The 16,442-nt window shown below is 36.0% G+C and overlaps 1 protein-coding gene across 1 annotated transcript in view; it reads right to left on the bottom strand.

The window, feature by feature from the left end:
• Positions 1-16,442, bottom strand: part of GPR108 (G protein-coupled receptor 108) — a 1,998,409-nt gene that overhangs the window by 631,905 nt on the left and 1,350,062 nt on the right. Inside the window, exon 12 of the mRNA XM_044082382.1 lies at positions 8,256-8,299. Within this exon, the coding sequence (XP_043938317.1) occupies positions 8,256-8,299 (44 nt within the window). The remainder of the gene's footprint in view (positions 1-8,255; positions 8,300-16,442) is intronic.

Genomic DNA, 16,442 nt, shown 5'->3' with positions numbered 1-16,442 from the left:
GAAAACAATGGTGCTGCATTTTATCACATTAATTTAATAACTAATCATTATATGACAGAAAACAATGGTACTAATCTACAGGAGCCTGCTTTTTATCATATTTATTTAATAACTAATCATTATATGACAGAAAACAATGGTGCTAATCTACAGGAGCCTGCTTTTTATCATATTTATTTAATAACTAATCATTATATGACAGAAAATGGCGCTGCTCTACAGGAGCTGCTTTTTATCATATTTATTTAATAACTAATCATTATATAACAGAAAACAATGGTGCTGCTTTTTATCGCATTTATTTAATAACTAATCATATGAAAGAAAACAAAGGCGATAATCTACAGGAGCATGCTTTTTATCACATTTATTTAATAACTAATCATTATATGACAGAAAACAATGGTGCTGCTCTACAGGAGCTGCTTTTTATCATATTTATTTAATAACTAATCATTATATGACAGAAAACAATGGCGCCGCTTTTTATCACATTTATTTAATAACTAATCATTATATGACATCAAACAATGGCGCTGCTCTATAGGAGCCGCTTTTTAACATATTTATTTAATAACTAATCATTATATGACAGAAAAAATGGCGCTTTTCTGCAGGAGCTGCATTTTATCATATTTATTTAAGAACAAATCCGTATTTGACAGAAAACAATGGCGCTGATCTACAGGAGCTGCTTTTTATCATATTTATTTAATAACTAATCATTATATGACAGAAAACAATGGCGCTGCTCTACAGGAGCTGCTTTTTATCATATTTATTTAATAACTAATCATATGACAGAAAACAATGGCGCTGCTCTACAGGAGCTGCTTTTTATCATATTTATTTAATAACTAATCATTATATGACAGAAAACAATGGTGCTGATCTACAGGAGCTGCTTTTTATCATATTTATTTAATAACTAATCATTATATGACAGAAAACAATGGTGCTGCTCTACAGGAGCTGCTTTTTATCATATTTATTTAATAACTAATCATTATATGACATAAAACAATGGCGCTGCTCTATAGGAGCTGCTTTTTATCATATTTATTTAATAACTAATCATTATATGACATAAAACAATGGCGCTGATCTACAGGAGCCTGCTTTTTATCATATTTATTAAATAACTAATCATTATATGACATAAAACAATGGCGCTGCTCTACAGGAGCTGCTTTTTATCATATTTATTTAATAACTAATCATTATTTGACAGAAAACAATGGCGCTGATCGACAGGAGCTGCTTTTTATCATATTTATTTAATAACTAATCATTATATGACAGAAAACAACAGTGCTGATCTATAGGAGCTGCTTTTTATCATATTTATTTAATAACTAATCATTATATGACAGAAAACAATGGTGCTGCTCTATAGGAGCTGCTTTTTATCATATTTATTTAATAACTAATCATTATATGACAGAAAACAATGGTGCTGATCTACAGGAGCATACTTTTTATCATATTTATTTAATAACTAATCATTATATGACAGAAAACAATGGCGCTGATCTACAGGAGCATGCTTTTTATCATATTTATTTAATAACTAATCATTAAATGACAGAAAACAATGGTGCTGATCTACAGGAGCTGCTTTTTATCATATTTATTTAATAACTAATCATTATTTGACAGAAAACAATGGTGCTGATCTACAGGAGCTGCTTTTTATCATATTTATTTAATAACTAATCATTATATGACAGAAAACAATGGCGCTGATCTACAGGAGCTGCTTTTTATCATATTTATTTAATAACTAATCATTATATGACATAAAACAATGGCGCTGATCTACAGGAGCTGCTTTTTATCATATTTATTTAATAACTAATCATTATATGACAGAAAACAATGGCGCTGCTCTACAAGAACTGCTTTTTATCATATTTATTTAATAACTAATCATTATATGACAGAAAACAATGGCGCTGCTCTACAGGAGCCTGCTTTTTATCATATTTATTTAATAACTAATCATTATATGACAGAAAACAATGGCGCTGCTCTACAAGAACTGCTTTTTATCATATTTATTTAATAACAAATAATATGACAGAAAACAATGGCGCTGCTCTACAGGAGCTGCTTTTTATCATATTTATTTAATAACTAATCATTATATGACAGAAAACAATGGCGCTGATCTACAGGAGCATGCTTTTTATCATATTTATTTAATAACTAATCATTATATGACAGAAAACAATGGCGCTGCTCTACAGGAGCTGCTTTTTATCATATTTATTTAATAACTAATCATTATATGACAGAAAACAATGGCGCTGATCTACAGGAGCTGCTTTTATCATATTTATTTAATAACTAATCATTATATGACAGAAAACAATGGCGCTGATCTACAGGAGCTGCTTTTTATATTTATTTAATAATTAATCATTATATGACAGAAAACAATGGTGCTGCTCTACAGGAGCTGCTTTTTATCATATTTATTTAATAACTAATCATTATATGACAGAAAACAATGGTGCTGCTCTACAGGAGCTGCTTTTTATCATATTTATTTAATAACTAATCATTCTATGACAGAAAACAATGGCGCTGATCTACAGGAGCTGCTTTTTATCATATTTATTTAATAACTAATCATTATATGACAGAAAACAATGGCGCTGCTCTACATGAGCCTGCTTTTTATCATATTTATTTAATAACTAATCATTATATGACAGAAAACAATGGCGCTGATCTACAGGAGCTGCTTTTTATCATATCATTATTTGACAGAAAACAATGGTGCTGATCTACAGGAGCTGCTTTTATCATATTTATTTAATAACTAATCATTATATGACAGAAAACAATGGCGCTGCTCTACAGGAGCTGCTTTTTATCATATTTATTTAATAACTAATCATTATATGACAGAAAACAATGGTGCTGATCTACAGGAGCTGCTTTTTATCATATTTATTTAATAACTAATCATTATATGACAGAAAACAATGGTGCTGATCTACAGGAGCTGCTTTTTATCATATTTATTTAATAACTAATCATTATATGACAGAAAACAATGGTGCTGATCTACAGGAGCTGCTTTTTATCATATTTATTTAATAACTAATCATTATATGACATAAAACAATGGCGCTGTTCTACAGGAGCTGCTTTTTATCATATTTATTTAATAACTAATCATTATATGACAGAAAACAATGGTGCTGATCTACAGGAGCTGCTTTTTATCATATTTATTTAATAACTAATCATTATATGACATAAAACAATGATGCTGATCTACAGGAGCTGCTTTTTATCATATTTATTTAATAACTAATCATTATATGACAGAAAACAATGGTGCTGATCTACATGAGCCTGCTTTTTATCATATTTATTTAATAAAATATCATATGACATAAAACAATGGCGCTGATCTACAGGAGCTGCTTTTTATCATATTTATTTAATAACTAATCATTATATGACAGAAAACAATGGCGCTGATCTACAGGAGCTGCTTTTTATCATATTTATTTAATAACTAATCATTATTTGACAGAAAACAATGGTGCTGTTCTACAGGAGCTGCTTTTTACCATATTTATTTAATAACTAATCATTATATGACAGAAAACAATGGTGCTGCTCTACAGGAGCTGCTTTTTATCATATTTATTTAATAACTAATCATTATATGACAGAAAACAATGGTGCTGATCTACAGGAGCTGCTTTTTATCATATTTATTTAATAACTAATCATTATATGACAGAAAACAATGGCGCTGCTCTACAGGAGCTGCTTTTTATCATATTTATTTAATAACTAATCATATGACATAAAACAATGGTGCTGATCTACATGAGCCTGCTTTTTATCATATTTATTTAATAACTAATCATTATATGACATAAAACAATGGCGCCGCTTTTTATCACATTTATTTAATAACTAATCATTATATGACATCAAACAATGGCGCTGCTCTATAGGAGCTGCTTTTTAACATATTTATTTAATAACTAATGATATGACAGAAAACAATGGCGCTGATCTACAGGAGCTGCTTTTTATCATATTTATTAAATAACTAATCATTATTTGACAGAAAACAATGGCGCTGATCGACAGGAGCTGCTTTTTATCATATTTATTTAATAACTAATCATTATATGACATAAAACAATGGTGCTGATCTACAGGAGCTGCTTTTTATCATATTTATTAAATAACTAATCATTATATGACAGAAAACAATGGCGCTGATCTACAGGAGCTGCTTTTTATCATATTTATTTAATAACTAATCATTATATGACAGAAAACAATGACGCTGATCTACAGGAGCTGCTTTTTATCATATTTATTTAATAACTAATCATTATATGACAGAAAACAATGGCGCTGATCTACAGGAGCTGCTTTTTATCATATTTATTTAATAACTAATCATTATATGACAGAAAACAATGGCGCTGATCTACAGGAGCTGCTTTTTATCATATTTATTTAATAACTAATCATTATATGACAGAAAACAATGGTGCTGCTCTACAGGAGCTGCTTTTTATCATATTTATTTAATAACTAATCATTATATGACAGAAAACAATGGCGCTGATCTACAGGAGCTGCTTTTTATCATATTTATTTAATAACTAATCATTATATGACATAAAACAATGGCGCTGATCTACAGGAGCTGCTTTTTATCATATTTATTTAATAACTAATCATTATATGACAGAAAACAATGGCGCTGATCTACAGGAGCTGCCTTTTATCATATTTATTTAATAACTAATCATTATATGACAGAAAACAATGGTGCTGCTCTACAGGAGCTGCTTTTATCATATTTATTTAATAACTAATCATTATATGACAGAAAACAATGGCGCTGATCTACAGGAGCTGCATTTTATCATATTTATTTAATAACTAATCATTATATGACAGAAAACAATGGTGCTGATCTACAGGAGCTGCTTTTTATCATATTTATTTAATAACTAATCATTATATGACAGAAAACAATGGCGCTGATCTACAGGAGCTGCTTTTATCATATTTATTTAATAACTAATCATTATATGACAGAACACAATGGCGCTGCTCTATAGGAGCCTGCTTTTATCATATTTATTTAATAACTAATCATTATATGACAGAAAACAATGGCGCTGATCTACAGGAGCTGCTTTTTATCATATTTATTTAATAACTAATCATTATATGACAGAAAACAATGGTGCTGCTCTACAGGAGCTGCTTTTATCATATTTATTTAATAACTAATCATTATATGACAGAAAACAATGGCGCTGATCTACAGGAGCTGCTTTTTATCATATTTATTTAATAACTAATCATTATATGACAGAAAACAATGGCGCTGATCTACAGGAGCTGCTTTTTATCATATTTATTTAATAACTAATCATTATATGACAGAAAACAATGGTGCTGATCTACAGGAGCTGCTTTTTATCATATTTATTTAATAACTAATCATTATATGACAGAAAACAATGGTGCTGTTCTACAAGAGCTGCTTTTTATCATATTTATTTAATAACTAATCATTATATGACATAAAACAATGGTGCTGATCTACAGGAGATGCTTTTATCATATTTATTTAATAACTAATCATATGACGGAAAACAATGGTGCTGATCTACAGGAGCTGCTTTTATCATATTTATTTAATAACTAATCATTATATGACAGAAAACAATGGCTGATCTACAGGAGCTGCTTTTTATCATATTTATTTAATAACTAATCATTATATGACAGAAAACAATGGTGCTGATCTACAGGAGCTGCTTTTTATCATATTTATTTAATAACTAATCATTATATGACAGAAAACAATGGCTGATCTACAGGAGCTGCTTTTATCATATTTATTTAATAACTAATCATTATATGACAGAAAACAATGGTGCTGATCTACAGGAGCTGCTTTTTATCATATTTATTTAATAACTAATCATTATATGACAGAAAACAATGGCTGATCTACAGGAGCTGCTTTTTATCATATTTATTTAATAACTAATCATTACATGACAGAAAACAATGGTGCTGATCTACAGGAGCTGCTTTTATCATATTTATTTAATAACTAATCATTATATGACAGAAAACAATGGCGCTGATCTACAGGAGCTGCTTTTTATCATATTTATTTAATAACTAATCATTATATGACAGAAAACAATGGTGCTGATCTACAGGAGCTGCTTTTTATCATATTTATTTAATAACTAATCATTATATGACAGAAAACAATGGCGCTGATCTACAGGAGCTGCTTTTTATCATATTTATTTAATAACTAATCATTATATGACAGAAAACAATGGTGCTGATCTACAGGAGCTGCTTTTTATCATATTTATTTAATAACTAATCATTATATGACAGAAAACAATGGTGCTGATCTACAGGAGCTGCTTTTATCATATTTATTTAATAACTAATCATTATATGACAGAAAACAATGGCGCTGATCTACAGGAGCTGCTTTTTATCATATTTATTTAATAACTAATCATTATATGACAGAAAACAATGGTGCTGATCTACAGGAGCTGCTTTTTATCATATTTATTTAATAACTAATCATTATATGACAGAAAACAATGGTGCTGATCTACAGGAGCTGCTTTTTATCATATTTATTTAATAACTAATCATTATATGACAGAAAACAATGGTGCTGATCTACAGGAGCTGCTTTTTATCATATTTATTTAATAACTAATCGTTATATGACAGAAAACAATGACGCTGATCTACAGGAGCTGCTTTTATCATATTTATTTAATAACTAATCATTATATGACAGAAAACAATGGCGCTGATCTACAGGAGCTGCTTTTTATCATATTTATTTAATAACTAATCATTATATGACAGAAAACAATGGTGCTGATCTACAGGAGCTGCTTTTTATCATATTTATTTAATAACTAATCATTATATGACAGAAAACAATGGTGCTGATCTACAGGAGCTGCTTTTATCATATTTATTTAATAACTAATCATTATATGACAGAAAACAATGGCGCTGATCTACAGGAGCTGCTTTTTATCATATTTATTTAATAACTAATCATTATATGACAGAAAACAATGGTGCTGATCTACAGGAGCTGCTTTTTATCATATTTATTTAATAACTAATCATTATATGACAGAAAACAATGGCGCTGATCTACAGGAGCTGCTTTTATCATATTTATTTAATAACTAATCATTATATGACAGAAAACAATGGCGCTGATCTACAGGAGCTGCTTTTTATCATATTTATTTAATAACTAATCATTATATGACAGAAAACAATGGCGCTGATCTACAGGAGCTGCTTTTTATCATATTTATTTAATAACTAATCATTATATGACAGAAAACAATGGTGCTGATCTACAGGAGCTGCTTTTTATCATATTTATTTAATAACTAATCATTATATGACAGAAAACAATGGTGCTGCTCTACAGGAGCTGCTTTTATCATATTTATTTAATAACTAATCATTATATGACAGAAAACAATGGTGCTGCTCTACAGGAGCTGCTTTTATCATATTTATTTAATAACTAATCATTATATGACAGAAAACAATGGTGCTGATCTACAGGAGCTGCTTTTTATCATATTTATTTAATAACTAATCATTATATGACAGAAAACAATGGTGCTGCTCTACAGGAGCTGCTTTTTATCATATTTATTTAATAAGTAATCTTCTCCTTTCGCATTATGAGTTGCCAGAGGGGAACGACAGTCCGCAGAATGATTGTCAGTGGAGTTTTTACGGTGTTGAGTTGCCGGCCCGGCACCCAACCTTCCACAAAAGGCATACACGCACACCTAGGGCCAGTTTAAGACAAGTTAAACATTACAGACTCTTCAGTCATGACAGTCGGCCCCAAAAGGCACTGAAATCACTGCAACACTGATTTGCTGGAAATTCAAGAATACCGTGAGTAAGAACATGACTATCCATTAGTACATAATTCAGAAAGTAAAAAAACGTACATCATACACTGGTTTGTATGTGATATCAGTTTGAAGCCAAGGGTTACTATCTGTGGGTAGACATCACAATAAAGAGAAGGTAGCAGAATTTACATTCTTAAACATTATCAACAGTACACACGATAAACTGCAATGTAACAGTAACAAGAAATATGGCCTCACAAAAGTTTAAAACTGGTTAAATGAAGGGTAATTATTTACCTTTGCCATCTGTACTGGAGGCTTCCTGTAAATGTCGAATTGACCTAAAGGGAAAAAAAGCTAAAATAAACATCATGCAGTCCTCAGAGTCCTGTCTACAGATAGAGGAAAGAGTGTACATATCAAACACCCACCTCACTCATAGGTCTCACTATTGAGCATTAAATAATTCCTTATTCATGAAGCTACTGTAACTGTCATCTGAGGTTAGAAGAGGGAAGTCCTGCACTCAGAAGAATTTACCCTAAAATGTTTGTTGGTCTGATTTAAAAGGCATTAAATCAAATGAAGTTTAGGTAAGCCCAATCCAGCAAAGCCAATTCATGGTCATTCTATACTAATCATTACTGCAGAGTATTGCAAAGGGCTATACACGTCTCAACAACTACAGGAAAGTTTTATATCTAAGCAAAATAGATCAGATTTAATACATTTTCCTACAAAAAAGTAGAAAAAGTGAAAACATTTACCTTTAAAGAGCTGATTCTGTCTCACCAAAAATCTTATTTAAGACAGATGTTAATGACTTCACTCCCCCATCATTTGTTTCTGAATGATGGGAGGGGTGCCTTTAATACCCCTAGCCATTAATCCCCCCTCTATTCCTTACATTCCAGACAACATAAAAGGACAACCTAATTCTATTCTTTTACAGAAAATACTTCTCTCCTTACCTATTCTCTTCCAGCTTTCAGAATCCACCATCGCTGAATCTCCTATGGTCCCATTCAGAATCCATCGTCAATGAATCTCCTGCTGTCCCATTCAGAATCCACCATCACTGAATCTCCTGCTGTCCCATTCAGAATCCACCATCACTGAATCTCCTGCTGTCCCATTCAGAATCCACCATCGCTGAATCTCCTATGGTCCCATTCAGAATCCATCGTCAATGAATCTCCTGCTGTCCCATTCAGAATCCATCATCACTGAATCTCCTGCTGTCCCATTCAGAATCCATCGTCAATGAATCTCCTACTGTCCCATTCAGAATCCATCATCACTGAATCTCCTACTGTCCCATTCAGAATCCAGCATCACTGAATCTCCTACAGTCCTATTCAGAATTCATCATCACTGAATTTCCTACTGTCCCATTCAGAATCCACCATCACTGAATCTCCTACTGTCCCATTCAGAATCCACCATCACTGAATCTCCTACTGTCCCATTCAGAATCCATCATCACTGAATCTCCAGCTGTCCCATTCAGAATCCACCAGCACTGAATTTCCTACTGTCCCATTCAGAATCCACCATCAATGAATCTCCTACTGTCCCATTCAGAATACATCAGTGAATCTCCTAATGTCCCATTCAGAATCCAGCATCACTGAATCTCCTACTGTCCCATTCAGAATCCAGCATCACTGAATCTCCTACTGTCCCATTCAGAATCCATCGTCAATGAATCTCCTACTGTCCCATTCAAAATCCACCATCAATGAATCTCTTACTGTCCCATTCAGAATCCACCATCACTGAATCTCCAGCTGTCCCATTCAGAATCCATCATCACTGAATCTCCAGCTGTCCCATTCAGAATCCACCAGTACTGAATCTCCTACTGTCCCATTCAGAATCCACCATCAATGAATCTCCTACTGTCCCATTCAGAATACATCAGTGAATTTCCTACTGTCCCATTCAGAATCCATCACTGAATCTCCTACTGTCCCATTCAGAATCCATCACTGAATTTCCTACTGTCCCATTCAGAATCTATCTTCACTGAATCTCCTACTGTCCCATTCAGAATCCATCATCACTGAATCTCCTACTGTCCCATTCAGAATCCAACATCACCGAATCTCCTACTGTCCCATTCAGAATCCACCATCACCGAATCTCCTACTGTCCCATTCTGAAGACATCATCACTGAATCTCCAGCTGTCCCATTCAGAATACATCACTGAATCTCCTACTATCCCATTCAGAATCCATCACTGAATCTCCTACTGTCCCATTCAGAATCCATCACTGAATTTCCTACTGTCCCATTCAGAATCCATCATCACTGAATCTCCTACTGTCCCATTCAGAATCCATCATCACTGAATCTCCTACTGTCCCATTCAGAATCCATCATCACTGAATCTCCTGCTGTCCCATTCAGAATCCAGCATCACTGAATCTCCTAATGTCCCATTCAGAATCCATCATCAATGAATCTCCTACTGTCCCATTCAGAATCCATCATCACTGAATCTCCTACTGTCCCATTCAGAATCCATCGTCAATGAATCTCCTACTGTCCCATTCAGAATCCATCGTCAATGAATCTCCTACTGTCCCATTCAGAATCCATCATCACTGAACCTTCTGCTGTCCCATTCAGAATCCAGCATCACTGAATCTCCTACTGTCCCATTCAGAATCCATCATCACTGAATCTCCTACGGTCCCATTCAGAATCCATCATCACTGAATCTCCTACTGTCCTATTCAGAATTAATCACTGAATTTCCTACTGTCCCATTCAGAATCCACCATCACTGAATCTCCTACTGTCCCATTCAGAATCCATCGTCAATGAATCTCCTACTGTCCCATTCAGAATCTATCTTCACTGAATCTCCTACTTGTCCCATTCAGAATCCATCATCACTGAATCTCCTACTGTCCCATTCGAATCCATCGTCAATGAATCTCCTACTGTCCCATTCAGAATCCATCGTCAATGAATCTCCTACTGTCCCATTCAGAATCCACCATCACTGAATCTCCTACTGTCCCATTCAGAATCCATCATCACTGAATCTCCTACTGTCCCATTCAGAATCCATCATCACTGAATCTCCTGCTGTCCCATTCAGAATCCAGCATCACTGAATCTCTTAATGTCCCATTCAGAATCCATCGTCAATGAATCTCCTACTGTCCCATTCAGAATCCATCATCACTGAATCTCCTAATGTCCTATTCAGAATCCATCATCACTGAATCTCCTGCTGTCCCATTCAGAATCCACCATCACTGAATCTCCTGCTGTCCCATTCAGAATCCATCATCACTGAATCTCTGCTGTCCCATTCAGAATCCACCATCACTGAATCTCCTACCGTCCTATTCAGAATTCATCATCACTGAATCTCCTACTGTCCCATTCAGAATCCATCACTGAATCTCCTACTGTCCCATTCAGAATCCATCATCACTGAATCTCCTGCTGTCCCATTCAGAATCCATCGTCAATGAATCTCCTACTGTCCCATTCAGAATCCATCGTCACTGAATCTCCTATTGTCCCATTCAGAATCCATCATCACTGAATCTCCTACTGTCCCATTCAGAATCCATCATCACTGAATCTCCTACTGTCCCATTCAGAATCCATCATCACTGAATCTCCTACTGTCCCATTCAGAATCCATCATCACTGAATCTCCTACTGTCCCATTCAGAATCCATCATCACTGAATCTCCTACTGTCCCATTCAGAATCCATCATCACTGAATCTCCTACTGTCCCATTCAGAATCCATCGTCAATGAATCTCCTACTGTCCCATTCAGAATCCATCATCACTGAATCTCCTACTGTCCCATTCAGAATCCACCATCACTGAATCTCCTACTGTCCCATTCAGAATCCACCATCACTGAATCTCCTATTGTCCCATTCAGAATCCAACATCACCGAATCTCCTACTGTCCCATTCAGAATCCAACATCACCGAATCTCGTACTGTCCCATTCAGAATCCATCATCACTGAACCTCCTGCTGTCCCATTCAGAATCCAGCATCACTGAATCTCCTAATGTCCCATTCAGAATCCATCATCACTGAATCTCCTACTGTCCCATTCAGAATCCATCATCACTGAATCTCCTACTGTCCCATTCAGAATCCACCATCACTGAATCTCCTACTGTCCCATTCAGAATCCATCATCACCGAATCTCGTACTGTCCCATTCAGAATCCACCATCACTCAATCTCCTACTGTCCTATTCAGAATTAATCATCACTGAATTTCCTACTGTCCCATTCAGAATCCATCATCACTGAATCTCCTGCTGTCCCATTCAGAATCCATCGTCAATGAATCTCCTACTGTCCCATTCAGAATCCATCATCACTGAATCTCCTACTGTCCCATTCAGAATCCAGCATCACTGAATCTCCTACTGTCCCATTCAGAATCCAGCATCACTGAATCTCCTACTGTCCCATTCAGAATCCATCGTCAATGAATCTCCTGCTGTCCCATTCAGAATCCATCGTCAATGAATCTCCTACTGTCCCATTCAGAATCCATCATCACTGAATCTCCTACTGTCCCATTCAGAATCCAGCATCACTGAATCTCCTACTGTCCCATTCAGAATCCATCATCACTGAATCTCCTACTGTCCCATTCAGAATCCATCGTCAATGAATCTCCTACTGTCCCATTCAGAATCCATCGTCAATGAATCTCCTACTGTCCCATTCAGAATCCATCATCACTGAACCTTCTGCTGTCCCATTCAGAATCCAGCATCACTGAATCTCCTACTGTCCCATTCAGAATCCATCATCACTGAATCTCCTACGGTCCCATTCAGAATCCATCATCACTGAATCTCCTACTGTCCTATTCAGAATTAATCACTGAATTTCCTACTGTCCCATTCAGAATCCACCATCACTGAATCTCCTACTGTCCCATTCAGAATCCATCGTCAATGAATCTCCTACTGTCCCATTCAGAATCTATCTTCACTGAATCTCCTACTTGTCCCATTCAGAATCCATCATCACTGAATCTCCTACTGTCCCATTCCGAATCCATCGTCAATGAATCTCCTACTGTCCCATTCAGAATCCATCGTCAATGAATCTCCTACTGTCCCATTCAGAATCCACCATCACTGAATCTCCTACTGTCCCATTCAGAATCCATCATCACTGAATCTCCTACTGTCCCATTCAGAATCCATCATCACTGAATCTCCTGCTGTCCCATTCAGAATCCAGCATCACTGAATCTCTTAATGTCCCATTCAGAATCCATCGTCAATGAATCTCCTACTGTCCCATTCAGAATCCATCATCACTGAATCTCCTAATGTCCTATTCAGAATCCATCATCACTGAATCTCCTGCTGTCCCATTCAGAATCCACCATCACTGAATCTCCTGCTGTCCCATTCAGAATCCATCATCACTGAATCTCGTACTGTCCCATTCAGAATCCACCATCACTGAATCTCCTACCGTCCTATTCAGAATTCATCATCACTGAATCTCCTACTGTCCCATTCAGAATCCATCACTGAATCTCCTACTGTCCCATTCAGAATCCATCATCACTGAATCTCCTGCTGTCCCATTCAGAATCCATCGTCAATGAATCTCCTACTGTCCCATTCAGAATCCATCGTCACTGAATCTCCTATTGTCCCATTCAGAATCCATCATCACTGAATCTCCTACTGTCCCATTCAGAATCCATCATCACTGAATCTCCTACTGTCCCATTCAGAATCCATCATCACTGAATCTCCTACTGTCCCATTCAGAATCCATCATCACTGAATCTCCTACTGTCCCATTCAGAATCCATCATCACTGAATCTCCTACTGTCCCATTCAGAATCCATCATCACTGAATCTCCTACTGTCCCATTCAGAATCCATCATCACTGAATCTCCTACTGTCCCATTCAGAATCCATCGTCAATGAATCTCCTACTGTCCCATTCAGAATCCATCATCACTGAATCTCCTACTGTCCCATTCAGAATCCACCATCACTGAATCTCCTACTGTCCCATTCAGAATCCACCATCACTGAATCTCCTATTGTCCCATTCAGAATCCAACATCACCGAATCTCCTACTGTCCCATTCAGAATCCAACATCACCGAATCTCGTACTGTCCCATTCAGAATCCATCATCACTGAACCTCCTGCTGTCCCATTCAGAATCCAGCATCACTGAATCTCCTAATGTCCCATTCAGAATCCATCATCACTGAATCTCCTACTGTCCCATTCAGAATCCATCATCACTGAATCTCCTACTGTCCCATTCAGAATCCACCATCACTGAATCTCCTACTGTCCCATTCAGAATCCATCATCACCGAATCTCGTACTGTCCCATTCAGAATCCACCATCACTCAATCTCCTACTGTCCTATTCAGAATTAATCATCACTGAATTTCCTACTGTCCCATTCAGAATCCATCATCACTGAATCTCCTGCTGTCCCATTCAGAATCCATCGGCAATGAATCTCCTACTGTCCCATTCAGAATCCATCATCACTGAATCTCCTACTGTCCCATTCAGAATCCAGCATCACTGAATCTCCTACTGTCCCATTCAGAATCCAGCATCACTGAATCTCCTACTGTCCCATTCAGAATCCATCGTCAATGAATCTCCTGCTGTCCCATTCAGAATCCATCGTCAATGAATCTCCTACTGTCCCATTCAGAATCCATCATCACTGAATCTCCTACTGTCCCATTCAGAATCCAGCATCACTGAATCTCCTACTGTCCCATTCAGAATCCATCATCAATGAATCTCCTACTGTCCCATTCAGAATCCATTGTCAATGAATCTCCTACTATCCCACAACTTCCTGTTTCTTTCTTCATTGCTACTTCCCAACTTCCTGAAATCTATAAGACACAGATTCTTGTACTAAATTATGCTACCCCCCTCAGCTTATTCTCCATTCACACAACTAATTAATAGCCCCACACATTACAGCAAGATATCAAATTCTCTATTAGATGGGATCCTAGTAAATACATCACTGCAGGTACAGTGTCAGACTCTCTCAATGATCATCTCCCAGTCACTATAACCAGACATCTCACACATCCAGTTAAAATGAACATTTATAAAACAACGTGACTTTTCAGTTTTAACCCAGAAATGTTCATTACTACACTACCATCTACCAATTGGAGCTTTCTAAAAATATTCCCCTTAGACAATGCTGTAATTGAATTCAATACAACTTTTCCAAATATCCTAAACAGCCTTGCTCCTCCTAGAAGGGAGACACTGAAAACAAATAATACAATTTGGCCATCCAAAAATAGTCGAATGCTAATGCAGGATACAGAAAATCAGGGAAAGAACGGTAAAAATATAAAACACCCCGATATCTTGAACACTTCCGAATGCTTCACAATCGTACTAAAAAGCAAAGAAATGAAGACAAAAAAATACACTATAACAACTTTCAGAAAAATGCTAAACTCAACCCTAAAAAGTTTTGGACATCCATTAAACAAATCTTACATCCCGAGCAAAAAGTCAACTCAAACCCCTCTCCCAATAACTTAACACCCGAAACTGCAATACAATTCAACTCTTATTTTATAAACAGTGTAGCATCTCTAACCAAGGATTCTCAACAGCAACATATCAGAACATCCACTTTCACCTTCAAACCTGTGCCCACATCCTATATAAAGCTACTCAAACAAACTTAAATCATGCTCTTATTCAGATGATGACCTCCCAAATGAGTATCTAAAAAAAAAACAGCCAACAGCTTTGCCTATCCTGTCTCAATCCTTATAGAGAGGTCAATCCAGGAATCTCACATTCCCTCTCTGTGGAAAAAGTCACACATTATCTCTCTGCACCAAGGAGAAAATTCAAACAGGCATTAATAACTTTAGACCTAGAGCAATCTCATCTCCCCTTGCCAAAAGTATTCAAAAACCATTGCTGGACTATGTCCTGCAGGAAGAACTCCTTTCCCCTATACAACATGGCTTCTGCCCTTCCCGTAGTACTAACACTGCCCTTCTAACCTGTATAGATGCTGTCACTAAATCTAGAGATAATAGGTTCATAAGTGTGTACTAGGCTAACGGCCCTGGAGCCTATATAAGCCTAGTCCTAATGGCAAACTAGTCTCCTCCTTATTTCTAGACTTGGCTAAAGCCTTTGACAAAGTCTGTCACAACAAATTTGTACTTCAGATATCCTTAGCACACCCTCACGTGGTTCAAAAACTACCTATCCAATAGGCATCATTCAGTGAAATGGCACGCTATGCTCTCTCCTTACCTCCCAATTACCACGGAAGCACCCCAAGGCTCTAGTCTTGGTCCCCTCCTCTACATTTTCACCAACATCCTCTATATATCCATACGAAAGGCCACCCTAATACAATATGAAGATGATTCCCCTCTCCTTTGTAAGGCTAATAACATGGTGCA

The sequence above is a fragment of the Protopterus annectens genome, chromosome 9.part0 (genome assembly GCF_019279795.1).
Source record: "Protopterus annectens isolate FY-2018-M chromosome 9.part0, PAN1.0, whole genome shotgun sequence".
Classification (NCBI taxonomy): Eukaryota; Metazoa; Chordata; order Ceratodontiformes; family Protopteridae; genus Protopterus; species Protopterus annectens.
The sequence above is the reverse complement of the archived record's forward strand: the minus strand, read 5'-3'. Positions and strand labels throughout refer to the sequence as shown.